Source organism: Morone saxatilis, unplaced genomic scaffold, assembly GCF_004916995.1.
Source record: "Morone saxatilis isolate NCDOM2014 unplaced genomic scaffold, NCSU_SB_2.0 Contig16, whole genome shotgun sequence".
Classification (NCBI taxonomy): domain Eukaryota; kingdom Metazoa; phylum Chordata; class Actinopteri; family Moronidae; genus Morone; species Morone saxatilis.
Window position 1 is genome coordinate 21,639,436 of NW_023339718.1, and position 14,027 is coordinate 21,653,462.

At 40.6% G+C, this 14,027-nt stretch overlaps 1 protein-coding gene across 1 annotated transcript in view; it reads right to left on the reverse strand.

The window, feature by feature from the left end:
* Positions 1 to 4,392: 4,392 nt before the first annotated feature.
* sncaip (synuclein, alpha interacting protein) overlaps positions 4,393 to 14,027 on the reverse strand; it is a gene marked incomplete in the record, with an annotated part of 15,699 nt that continues 6,064 nt past the window's right edge. Inside the window, 5 exon segments of the mRNA XM_035658625.1 lie at positions 4,393 to 10,731; positions 11,603 to 11,692; positions 12,461 to 12,630; positions 13,222 to 13,347; positions 13,893 to 14,006. Of these exon segments, the coding sequence (XP_035514518.1) occupies positions 9,729 to 10,731; positions 11,603 to 11,692; positions 12,461 to 12,630; positions 13,222 to 13,347; positions 13,893 to 14,006 (1,503 nt within the window).

Below are 14,027 nucleotides of genomic sequence, written 5' to 3' on the forward strand. Positions count from 1 at the left end.
CCTCCGACTGTCATGGTGATGATAACTGTTTTTACTTTTTTTAAGTAAACAGAGCTTCATCAGTTTTAAGCGTCAGTTTAATCTAACTACAATGGATGGACATTTTCAGCTTTTTTATGATATTTTTTATGTATTGATGTTATCTGTTCACCTGCCAATACTACTGCTGAATTATGAATAGTGTGTTCATAATATACACTCTGAACTTCACTAACAGGCTGGACACATTACAATTGGAAGAAACAATGGATTTAATAAAAAATACAGTAAAACCTGTAAATTTGATTCATCATCACAGATACTAATTGAAATGATTTTTAAATAGAATCTGTGATTCAAATATAAACAAAAGGGTAGCCCCACCCCCACTTAAACTCAAACCAGGTACTTTAATACACAAACACCAGACAACAACTAAATCTAAGTTTCATTCATATTTCTGAGCATGTTAAATGTTTGTATAAGTAAGCAGGAAAACTGCATCAGATCACGAACAGGAAAAATTTTCAATATATGTGAATATACCTGTAATTACTGATAACAACTGATTGTTTGTGCTTAAGCAACTTTCATCAAGAGAGTTTCTGATTTTAAAAGCTAAAGCAGATGGAGAACCTGGAAACATACTGACCCCACTACCTGTGTGTGTGTGTGTGTGTGTATGCGGCTGAGCTTCAGTTTTTTGTTAATGTTGTATGCTGACGATGTGAATAGGCAATCACAACCAGAAAACTGAGTTGAGATAATTCAGGTTTATTATTTGGGTCTTATTTTTTGCAGTTTTCATCATTATTTCTATCCGTGATAATACTATTGTAACCAAGTTAGTATCAGAGATCTGGTAACACAGAGACGTCACAATCGGTCGAGAAACACAAGCAGTTTACGGATGTCACCCAAGATCAGTGGTGGAAGAAGCACTCTGATCTTATATACTTAAAGAACAAATAGTACTCAGATTCCAGCTATTAACCTGGTGAGTATAATGTTATTATTCCTGACAAACACTATTTTAAATTGTAATTAACAGGAATCATCCTTTAACTGTGTTTTTCAGGAACGTCTTGTTCACTCTCACATGGTGACACAACTTCAGTGCTGTTGATGAAGTCTAGGTTGAACTGGGTTTTGTTAAAAGCTTCAGGGGCCTCACGTAGGCAAACGGTCATTCTTAAATTTTAGCTTTTCTTTAATACATTTATGAATAACATCTAAATCCTTTTTTATTTCAAACAGCATCTCCCTACAGGAGTTGTCTTGTCAGTCAGCTTTTTGACGTTCAACAAGCTTCATACCACATATTGTTGAGATTTCATAGTAATGCAAGTCAGCTCCTCTGTGAGGCTCTGGAACCTAATATTACTCATAACACCCTTATCTGCATGGACATGCAAAGCATTGACAGTATATTAATGGGCAGAGCTTCCACGACTTTCAACGCAGAAGTGTCTTAAAACCTGCATTCTATGTAAAGGGAGCAGTGGGATCTCCATTGGCTCCAATAACATACCGATACCGTTCACTTAAATAGAGAATGAGCTGACTTCTCACTTCTTCAATAAGCTCAGTAAACAGTTCCCTAATTAGTTTATGGTCTCAGTTGCTAGTTTCACGTCTTCTTCAAAGCTATGGATGAGTCAAAACTGCGCAGCCAATGAGCACAGATCAACTTGCAGTACATCACGTCCGTCTAACTGTCATGGTGACAACCAAAACACCAAACTTGAGGCTTCAAAACGGTTCTCCACAAACCAATGGGCGATGTCACCATAGGTTCACACTCGATACAGTAATGTTTATGTGGCTCTTCAGGCCTCAGCCTGGCAAATTATCATTCAGTAATGGATGACATGAAGCTAAAATATTGCTCCTGATTTCACATTTTGGCAGTACCAGTTGGGGTCAGTCAGGTCAAGTATTAAAGACGTGGGTACAGAATGGGATCCAATCTTAATTATAGGCCTGTGTAGATCTCTAGCTCAAGTGCTGTTCTTTCCCTTCACCACCCAGATTTAGCTTGTTAAATCTTGTTTACTTCTTCTTGGCCCTCTTTAATCTGTAACCTGACTGGATGCTGTCTATAAAATCCACATTCTGCGATGCCAACGGGTTGACATCTGTTGACGAGAGAAGACAGTTGATGAATGAAGGACACAGAGAAGATCAGCTGTATGAAGTTTTGGGTCATGATGAAGAACATCGAAGGGCGAGTTTGGCTCTTTGTAAGAAAACAAACTAAAAGACTTGTTTCTCAAGACGTGAGTGCACTGTTGTCTTCTTGTTGAGGCCAAAATGCAAATGCTGAGTTTGATCTGCATGTAAATGATGCCTCGTGTCCGTCTGAGGGCCTCCTTGGAAGACGAATGGTGTTTATCAGCCAGTCTAGAATCAGTAGCGGCGGTTTGACCAGGACGCCATCTAATTACTTTTTCTTAAAGGTTGTATTTATTAGTATCCATCATTGCTGTTGTTACATCAATTAATGCTGTTGACGGGCTGAGGAATTGTCACCCTCAACCCCCTCCTCCTCTCCCTCACCACTTCAGCCCCCCTCCATCCTTCACAGGCAGAAGAACCTCCTCTCCTCTCTTTGGCATTAAAGGCCTGTCATCCCAGCATGCCGTGGGGCCCCCAGCCCCAGCCCAGCGGTGTCAATTAAATTTGATTGACTGAGTAAAAGAAGCACACAAATAAGCCAAAACAACAGACACAAAAATCTATACATGACTCCTCCACCCTCCCTCCACCCCTCCGCCCCGGCTGTCAAATCAAGCACATGTCTCGTCCGTTTTCGTGGCGTGTGCCGCGGACGTCCGCCGCAAGACAACCTCTTCTGTGTGTGTGTGTGAGCATCAGAGCCGGGCAAACGCACCGCTCGTCCCATCTGCTGCCCCGCCTGCCTCACCAGCCCCCTTAAACACCCCCCCCACACACACACCAAAACGCCCCCTCTATCCACACAGAGCGAACCAATTAGCGGCTATGGAGCCTCGTCCACGCTGCAGAGCAGAGGCCCCTGGGTATCGACTCAAACTGTTGTCCAATAAATGAGGTCTAATTTATCAGTTTAACTTCACCCCCCCCTCCACCCCCATGGAAGAAAAGGAGGGAAGTGGGAGAGAGAGGGTGGGAAAAAAGAAAACAAATAGCTCTTGTTTTTTGTTACATGGACTGGCGAGGAGCGTTTTGAAAATCCTGATAAATCCTGCCTTCTTCACATTTTTCGTCCTCGTATCTTTCTGTGCTGTTTTGCTAATTGTGAGCCAGCGAGCTCATGTTTCATATTCGCGGCTATGATTGAGGGACGCTATTAGAGCAAACCCCATTAGGCTCCGTGGGGAAGCAACCAACCCTACGTGGGAACCATCAAAGGCCAATTTGCTTCCCAAACACCATAAATCCTGCCCCGTTAAGTGACTGTTTTTGATGCCACTGAGACGCACAGAAATAAATATACACTCCATTATGTATTGTCCATTAAATTACCAGAAAGCACAATTCACACACGGCATCCATCTCGATCAGCGGTGGTCAAAAGTGGGGTCCAGGGACCTGCAGAGGGCTTCTGACAGTGTTGGAGGAGGTCTCAGTGAAGGTAAAGACAGCTTCAGTCTTTACAGCAAGACCTTGAAGTTTGCAAAACTTTGAACTTTGTAATCAATCAAGTATCTCTTATCTGATTTTTTTGGTTGATCGTTCAGTTGTAGTTTAGGATTGAACTCAATCTGCAGATAATGTGAACCGATACTGACATCATATCTGTTCATGTTGCAGCACATTTAGGTTTAACTTTCTCATCTATTTGTCTTGTCTGATGCTGCTCAGTTGGCTACAATATGGCATCGGACTCATTTTAATGAGCTAAGTTTTACTTGTCATGGCGAAAACAGACAAATTCTGACTTTAAGGTTCAGTATCCAATTCAACTAGGGAACTTGTTGAATATGTAAACAAATAATTTGTAATATTTTGAGTTGGGCTTTCAAGTTTTTTATGCACAAATTGAAAATGTGCATAGAAACAGGTGGATGGAAAAGCATCACTGAGTAGCTTTTAGCTTTTGCAGCTTGCTTCCCTGGTGAATGAAAACATTACTGTCAGCTCAGATGTAATCCACAGTAAATTACTATTACAGAAAGGCTGCAAAAGCCAGACACAATCCATGTGTGCAGATAGACGTTGGTGGAGCTAGTGACCTCATAAACAGAGTTATGCTAAGGGCTTAAAATGGAAACCTAGAAGAAGGAAAAATGCATTAAAAATAACAATGATGAGTTATTTAAAGAATAGTGATTCTAGGTAAACAGGTTGCTGATATTTAGGAAATATTGTCCTGATAATAAAGCTCTTATTCAACATCTACAGTTTAAAAAAAAAACGGAATAACATTTATTCACTCAAGGTAACAGTTTATTTCAGTTTGTCTTCACAACAGCTTCAATAACAGAAGGACAGAAGAGCGCTGTCTGTCCCTGTACAAGCTGGTTTGTAAAAAAAAAAAACAAATTCAGATCAGACTTCTCCAACATTCACTGTTATTGCGCCTCTTTTTATTACGTTTTTTAGCATTGAGAGTAAACATCCGAGTCGATGCAGTAACACTGTCCATCTGAAGAGTTACAACAACACACGGGTCAAACAGGTAGAGTTCAGTTTGTCTCCTCTGTAGAACGATGCCACATTAATGACGCCAACTTCCTTTCCCTCTTCTTGAAGGAGCGGTTTTGACGAAAACACTACAAATAGAATAAACTGCATTTCAAAAACAATCTCATCGACACAATCAACCCACAGACAGAACACTGATTGTATTGTCAGCATATTTTGAGGCAGTGGGGACTTTCCTGACATTTTCCTGGGAACCCCAGCCACAATATCATGGTTAGTTATGTTGAGTTTAGTTGAGGATTTCCAGAGACATTTCCTTAAAATAAAAGCTCTATTTAAAACCAAGCAAATATTTATTCATATTAATGTATTATTGTATACATGTTAAATTATTTGCTTGCTTGATGACAAATTTGACATTTCTGTATGTTCAGCTGACCTGCCGTGCGCTGAAATCAGGTTACACCAACAATTCATTGGAATTAACTGGAAGGCTACCAACTGAGCACGGTCTATATTTCCCCTATAATCAGGAACAAATGTCATAATTATTTTCCAAGAAACTTCCAAGGAAGGTATGAAAAAAATGACAGGGTTGTCAAATTTAGCCTTGTCTGTTACATCGAGGCCAAAGCTAAAATGAAAGACGAAACAACAATGGCCTCATGTTTTCTTCCCACTCAATTTAAAAAGTATCAGAAGTTAAAAGAACAGTTCAACCAGGGAACACCAGTCAACTGCTGGTAAAACATTCAAGTTTTGGGAAATACACTACTACTATCAGTTTCATCTCTGTGCACCCAGTTCAGAGATATACTATATGGCCAAACGTATTTGGTACACCTCGGTAAAATAGTTGCATTTCTTTTGTATAATTTATCAAAAATCGATGGCAACTTGTTCCAGTGAGAACAAAATCTATAATAGTTTGGTCACGTATGGCTCAACGTTTTGTGCTGGGGACTGATATGATTGGTGAAAGTAGCTGGAAACAACAATGACTGGTCAAACTAGCGGTAAAGTTGCACTGATCGGACAAAATTGCAAGGTGGCAAAGAATTCAGTGATTTCTTGAATTTGCGTTAATTGATCGCAACTTCCTGGAGGGACTGAATATTATCAAAATAAGCTCATTACAGTTCATAACATATCTTTTCTTTTGACAGCACACATGGGGGGAATATTGCTTAAACTACAAACAGCCAACCAATATTTCATCCAGAAATCCATGTGATCGTCCACCAGCCAGTTAGTTAATCATTCAGTCAATTAATCAGACATGGTGACCCACATACTAAATGACAAAAAAGGCTGATTCCAAAAGTCCAGGCCATGTATGCCCAGCTTCAGTCCCAATGAAGGGAATTCTTAACGCTGCAGCACGCAATGATATTTTAGAAAACTGTTCAACTTTGTCTCTGTTTCAACATGACAGCCCCAGCGTATAAAGCTGCTCCAAAAAGAAATGGTTTTCCTCAACCCCAGCCAGCACCTTTGACATGAACTGGAACACCGACTGTGAGCCAGACCTTATCAACAACATCTGTGGGTGCAAGTATACTGGATGCAAAGAGATTAAACTGCAAAATACATGCTCATCTGACTCTAGGGCATACACTCAAATGTTGAATTGTTCTTTTAAAGTCTTTTAAGTCATAATCAGCAGACTGGATGCAGGAAAAACCTCACAGACTCCACTGCCTCAAAAAAAAAAAAAATAGCCAAAGAGTGTGTAAATCTAAAAATGGTACACTCTAGAAAAGGTCTTTGTAAACGGGATGAGTGAACTGCACAGCAGAATCACACTGATCAACATACAGGAATGAGAAAAGAAAACTCTACACACTGATGTCCAACAATGATCAGTTTGGATTAGAAATATGCTGCTGCACAGTATTTGTAATAATGTAAACATGCATCAAGAACATGACAGATGTGATCCAGTTTCTCCCAAAGCTACAAATTAGAGAGTCGAGGCTGTAATCTGTGTTTCTGTTAGAAGTGTTTTTGGATTTTTGCTTCGTTAGTGGTGAGGCTTAAAGGGGCATTTTGTAATTTTGCCTTCAGTCTTCGAACTGTCCATAGACATGAAACAGATGGTATGAATGAATAAATGAATGAATGAATATGAATTGTATCTGTTTAAGACAGCACATTTCCCAAAAGACTGAGAGTTTTCCTTGAAGCATGACAGTCGTTCCACCTTTGGACCAAAGAGATATACTGAGAACGCCTGGACAGATTTCCATGAAATTAGGTGACGATATTCCTGTAGTAGTAGTGATTTTGATGACCTTTCCTACAGCACCACCCTCATTAATAAACATTACTTTTTTTTATCCCCAATACTGTAAAAGAAACCAAAAGCTACATTATAACTGTTTGTCCATCTGTCCAATCCTGGCAAATGGTGTGTAAAAAAGTGTAATGAACACTGCAGCCTCTTGGGGCTGCTAGTGAGGTTTTAGTGTCGCCATCAAAAGGTCCAGAAAAATACAAATGACAGCTGTTTTTTAATGACAGGGGAGCAAGGACTAATCGGCTGATCAAATAAATTCAAACTCCCACCACTCTCACTTGCTTGTGCATTTGAAATTCATATTTTTTGAATAAGAAGTTGAAACAGCCTAACAAAGTGCCTCTCCCCTCCTTAGTAGACATCTATGATTCTGTCAAATTGAACTTGACTTAAATGCATAAAATTAGCTTTAAGCCAACAGATAAAATAAAATGTTCTGCTATATATATTTTTGTTGTTGTTTTTGCTATATTTCAATGGATATACCCATTCCAACTACCACATATTGCTACATTGAAATTTAAACACTGGATAAGCGCATCAGATAACAGCCTGAGTCTTCTAGTTTCAAGCTTTGAGACAGTTTGTCAATGTTCACAATCTCCTGAAAGCTGTAAATCTCTGGAATGACAAGTTTCAACTTCTTTTACTTTGTCTAAAAAGTTCATATGATTGGCCTGTTTGCCAGCCTTTGTCAGAAGGTGCGTCCTTAAACCTCCCCGTCTCAAACACATCACACAACTAAACTCTACTTCATGCCAAAAATACTGCATAGATAATAACCATGGAAATAAAAAAAATGTGTGGAGTATGATGGAAAAAAAATTAAATACTACTATATATACAGTGGTTTTAAAACTATTTGTTGTGCTGGTGCACGTTAACCACGTGCGTGATTATAACCACAGTTTAAAAATTTCAAATCATATAACCGTGTGCATAAACATAAATACTAATATTCATCTTTAGTGTAGTTCAGAGTACAGTAACAGAGTGCCAGAGGAACAGAAACCTTTCATCTCCATTTAGAAAATTTAAGTTTTGACACTTTTGTCTTGTTTTAGTAGACAAATAAACTCTGGGAATGTTCTGTAATCCGATACAAAATCAAACTAAATGTGACAAAACTAAAAATGTATTACAAGTTGTATTATGGAGATGTGAGGTCTCTAAAGGACGGCGATTAATACACAGACTTCCTTCAGTCTGTCAATAAAAACAATTGCTTCAGTTTCATTAAGCACACAGGTTCTTCTCATTCATTTTGTAGTGATTCCTGTCGCTGAATGACGGCACCAAATACATTTTAACAGACAGTAACAGAGCAGAGACAGTTTCTGCTTTTGTCTTTCAGTCCTTAAACTGTATAAAAACCATCAAAAGTCAAATGCTTGAGGCAAAGAACATGAGAAACTTTAAGTTTGCTGGTATAAAACCTACAGAAGAACAGAAGTGTGATAATATACTGTTGGTTATTATTGAAATTAAACTGCTCACTGGATTAACAATGATATATTTCTCAAGTGTGAAAGTTCATACTTGACCTTGGAAAAAGTAGTTTGACAAAAGAATCTACAAACAGTCAATTTAGTAGTTTGTTGTGAAGCTGACATACATCCACAAACAGCCAGTAAGAGGACCCTGAGTAAAGATTATGTTTTAATACAATAGACTTTGACTGGGACCTTCTTTTAGTATATAGCCAAGTATGTTTGTGGTAGTAATGTGAACTAGGGATTATGGGTAAAGGAGGACAGAAAGTCAGATAAACGTTTCTTACTTTATATTGTCTCTGAGTGCAGTCTGAAAGCCACTTTTGCTATTTTACTCACTGAACAAACAAATTAAGTCTCCTGTACTAAAGGGGACAAACTGGCAGGGTGACAGGTCATAAACACTCTGCCCAAAAAACAAACTGTTTGTTTACAAGACCTGGTCCGCTTGTAAACAGCTGATGTGACTGTTTCCAAACCAAATACATAAATTAAGCAAAGTCAGCTTTTCCACCACTGTGGGTTGAACCAAATAAACTGTGGCTGTGGCTAACTTTAGTCTTATCTTCTTCAAATGACCAAATCACACTCTTGATTTGGTCACATAAAGTTATAATTTCATATTAAACATCTAACTGAATTGTTAAAGTTTGTGATTTGAAAATCCTTCAAACCCATGGCAAGGTTGGTTTGGTTTGCCGTAGGAGAGTATTTATGAAAAAACTCTTAGATAATTTGAAATGATTTGAGTTTTTTGCTTTCATGTTCGGAGAGGATCATTGTTCCTGGGATATAAAACATTCTGAGCCTCAGTTCAGTCAAACTATGTAATGAAAGTGTAAAACAACAAAAATCTGGATAATGGATGGATAATGTAATGGATGGTTCATTCTTTTTTTTCCATTTGGGACTAATACGTTTTGGCACTAAAGTTCCCATGATACTTTGGGTGAAGTAAACGGGAAGTATAATGTTGCCATGCCAGTGACTTTGCTGTGGGATACACATGAACACTGTTTTTAGCCTATATTTGCTTACATTTTAGGTATTTGTATATGATTTCTAAGTGTATTTATGGATGTTTATCCTCTGTGGACATCACAGCTAACACTGCTACCACTAAAGAGTAAGTTTCGCTGATTCCAGCTGTATTTCACATGACGTGTATGCATGTGCAGTTATCAGAAATGAGGAGTACAACCTTTGACACAAAATGTGTCAACCTGGTAAGTCACAATAAATTTCTCATCTTCGCTGCCCCTTGCCGTTTGCTCTTTGTAGTGGTCTGTTCGTTATGTGCTCTCTGCCCTACAGTAGGCACTAGTTGGTTAAACGTTACTGGTTTTGCTTTTGCCCCTGGCTCCTCCTCCTGGGCTGCCTTTACTCTCTGACTTCCTGCCAGGTGAGTTCTGACAGGTGGACAGTTTAGCAGCGGGGCCTGACTGACCACCACTGTTGTTGTTGTTGTGGTTTGTGTTTCCGCTCAGTGTCTCCATGATGGAGCGGAATGCCCCGAACGGCCGCTTGCTTTCAGAGCTTCCTGTTGGAGTCCTCTCCTTCCCATGATGCCCTTTGGTCTGCTCTGCCTCCTGATTGGAGCTCTTGTGGACCTGCTCATCAAAGGTAACCCTCAGTTTGAGGTTTTGAGACGTCTTCCTGCGAGACGAAGGCGACTTCAGGGCGCTCTTGGGGCTAGTGGCAACTTTCTGGCCATTGGCGCCATCATGGAAGTCGCCGGGAGTCTCTGGTGTTTTACCATCTGCAGCCTCAGGGTCGCTGGAGGTGGGGGAGGGGTTGTAACCGACGCTGTCTACCGACTTTGACCCACTGAGAGAAAACGCCAGCTTCTTCTCAGCTGTGGAAGAGGAGGAGGAGGGGAGGTGCTTCCTCATCATCAGGTTGAGGTGGTTTGACACTGGCTCCTCCTCTGTGATTGGCAGGTGGGATGGCCTATCAGGTCGCAGTGTGTTTGAGGCCGAGGCTCCTTGATTTTTACCTTCCTCTGGTGGATAACCATCCGAATCTGATTCACTCAGAGAGCGCTGCATGATCTGTTTGAGTCTCGCTAGTTTGAGCTCTCTCCTCTCCACTAGCCCCGGTCTGCGTGCCCCAGGAGCCCCGGGGCCACAAGGGCCCTCTCTGCCCAGGCCACCTGCTGGAGGCAGCCTTTCCCTGGGGACCAGCGTGTCCGACATGTCCTTCCCCAGCAGCTGTCGCAGCACCGAGTCTGGACCAACACCTCCCTGACGAACCAACCACTGACCATCACCTGGAGTCCCCTCCGCTGTCAACATCATCTCTGGCCAAGCCTCGACTGAGGGCTGATGGGAGCTGGAGTCCAGAAAGAGACACAGAAGGTATCCTTTAAAGTCACATTTTTTAGTGTGTGTGTTATTAATGCCATTAATCATTACTGCGACTATTGCAACTAGGACCAACATCCTCACTGCTGCTACTTTTACTACATACTAGCACTACTAGTAAAAGCAAGTAATAGTAGTACTTAATTCATAATTCATTTTACCACTGCTGCTTTTCATGCAACTACTACAACTCCTCCTACTGCTACAACTTCTATTACAACTACTACTACTACTACATTGGTAACTTTGTTATATTGTTATAAACAACAAAGTTAAACTCATTTCAGCTCTGAAACAGCATCTACAGATACAATTATAATATTAAATTGAATAATAAAAAGTAAAACAGCAATATTTGTAAAGTCCCACTGTACTTCTTGGTCTGCTCGGGTCCGCTCACCTCACCTGAAAACTGCTGTAAATTGCAGCGATCACTTGCAATCACTACTGCTGCCACTGCCGCTGCTCAAATCTGAGTATAACTTCTTCTCAGTGGAGGTTACCATAGTCACTCCGCAAAGACTGGTGTGTTCTTGTGGTGAGTGACAACTGTCGCTGCAGTGACGGTGCTGTTTTCCAGCACTGACACTCCAGAGAGGCGGTATTTTTTTCAGGCTCACTGACTTGACCAGCATATCTTGGCTACTACACCTTAACTTCTCTTTGTCAGCTTAGAAGCTTGTCCTACTCTGTGATCTTTTAGCTGTCACAATGGATGAGAAGAAACTTATTTTGGTATAAAACAGCTACAGTAAATTTCTGTACAGTGTGTAAACAAGTGTGTGTGTGTGTTTGTGTGTGTGTGTGTAAAACGAGGGCCCTATATGTGTGTGTGTTACCTAGGTGATCTGGAAGGTGTGCCCTCTGCCTTGTTGGGCTCCATCAGTCTCTGCAGTTGTTTCTGTAGAGTTATCCTGTCTGCTGCCTGTCTGCGTGACAAACAACACACACACACATACACACACACACACACACATATACACACCACAGGATTAACTAAAATTTGCCAATGACACACCCCCACCTGTCAATGCTGAATCAAGTTCAGTGTAAACAGCCTTTAACTATAGCCATTGAGCTGTTGGATACGTTTGAACTTACTCAGCCGTTCAGAGTAACAGAAAGTGGCAAAAATGATGGGCTCTATTTTCATAGCACCGGTATGAGCAGCGCAAACAGTTCTGCTGACTTTGAAATTTGCTTTGGCTTTGTCTAGTTTGGCTCAACTTCATGCCCACCACAGTGTGCAGGTGGAGGAGAGGTGTTAGCAGGCAGTTCTAGTTAAATTAGGCAGTGAAAAGCAAACTGCTGTTATTTGGTTGGAAGTGGAAAGTAGACGCTCAATAGACTAATAGCCGAACTACATTTGTTTCTGTCGCTGGTAATTTGGTGATCCTGGCATCATGCTGCAGTGTAAACTAAATACTTGGGGAAAATATGTCGATATTATGGAGTCATGCTAAAAAATGTAAATACAAATCTAATTTTAACACAGTCCAATACTAAGTTAAACCTAAATTAAATCAGGTAACTGAATTTTATTACATTTTAAACAGATAAAAAAATACTGGCGACATAAAAAGGAATTGTAAGATTAACAACAACTGAGAAACTACAAAAATCTACAAAATCCCAAAACAGTGATTGTAACTGTTTATTTGATTGTACTGTGTAACAGTAAAAGAACTGTAACTTACTCATTGAGCTGTTTAGTGAGTTTTACGACCTGTGAGGCCAACGACATGCAGGTTTCCACGACCACCAGGTATCGAGCGCAGGTGGTGTGTCCCTGCCGCTCGGCACTCTGGGAAGGCCGCTCCCCCTGCTGGTTCTGGACTGTCACGTTAGAGCCGTACTCCACCAGAGTCTGGGTACAGACACAGAGACTTAAACCATTACTGCTGAGTTCTGGCTCTTGGCAAGATTTCAGACATGTCCATGCTTGTTTCTAAGTCAGCATTCAAAACAGAAACATTATGTATTTCCAGTAGTAGCTCTATTATTAGTACTTCTGCCTCTGTGTAGTAAAATGCTCCCCCACAGTACAGAACTACTCGGCTACTGCTGAGAAAAAGCTGCCATTTTATCAACAGATCATTAGCTTAATCAGTATTTTGATTGTCGGCCTGGCTAGCCAACAGGAAGCAGACAAGACTGATAACATCCGCCTCTCCTCCAGCAGGGTGTACCACCTACCAGGAATAAAAAAAAACACAGGTTCCACTGTAGGAAAATGAGCTTCAGATTGGAAAACACATTTCCTCATACATTAATGTTTTGTCATGATAAGTAGGAGCAGAGTAACTGAAGCAGGATGTTCCTGAAAAATGTTGGAGCCGTCACACCAGCAGCAAAAAAAGAACAGTAATTGAGCTTTAATGTTGACATTTACATTGTTGAAATATTGAAAGAGTAATATTAATGTGGCTTTATAATCATGTCCTGTCCTGTCATGTACCTGTATACAGGTGAGGTGTCCGTACTGAGCTGCTACGTGGACAGCAGTGTTTCCGTTCTGATCGACTTCGTCCAGAGAGATTGCCTGTTCCTGCATGAACTGAAGCAACCACAACAAGACCTTCTCCTGGAGAGACAGACAGACAGAGAGAGGGAGGGAGACTTTTTTACCTATCTTCATTTAAACAAGTGAAACAACCACACTCCAGTTTTCCCTCAACACAGACATACACATATATGCATGCCCTCCCCGCACATTAGACCCTATGAAAGCATAACATAATAATATAATAAATGTCTTTATCACTGACAGATAACCAGTTGAGCCCCCCCTAAAACTGCCCCCTCTACACACCACACCCTCTGACACATATCAAGGTCTTGACATAAACACCATCAACACCACTGGCTTTATTTGTGGCTTGTCTTCTTCTAGTAGTCTGTACTGGCATTTTTCCAATCTATCCGTAAACATAATTTAGTTGCTAAATCATAAAATTGTAGGGATAAGCACAGGTGAGGAAATGTTTTTAAAATCACTGAAAACTGACAGTACATGATGGAAAAATACAACCTTGTTTACAGTGTTTTTAGATGATGTCATTTTGGATATCCTAACTTGTTGGTGCGTTTGTATTTATGTGAATAAGTGTGTGTGCATTTGTGCGTTACCTGTCCATAGCGTGCAGCGTAATGGATCAGACTGGGATGCTCTCTGGTGCAGCTCAGCTCTGCGATGGCCTCTGTCTCACTCACCATCCACCTCACACACTCCAGATGACCGTTCTGTAACACACACACACACAC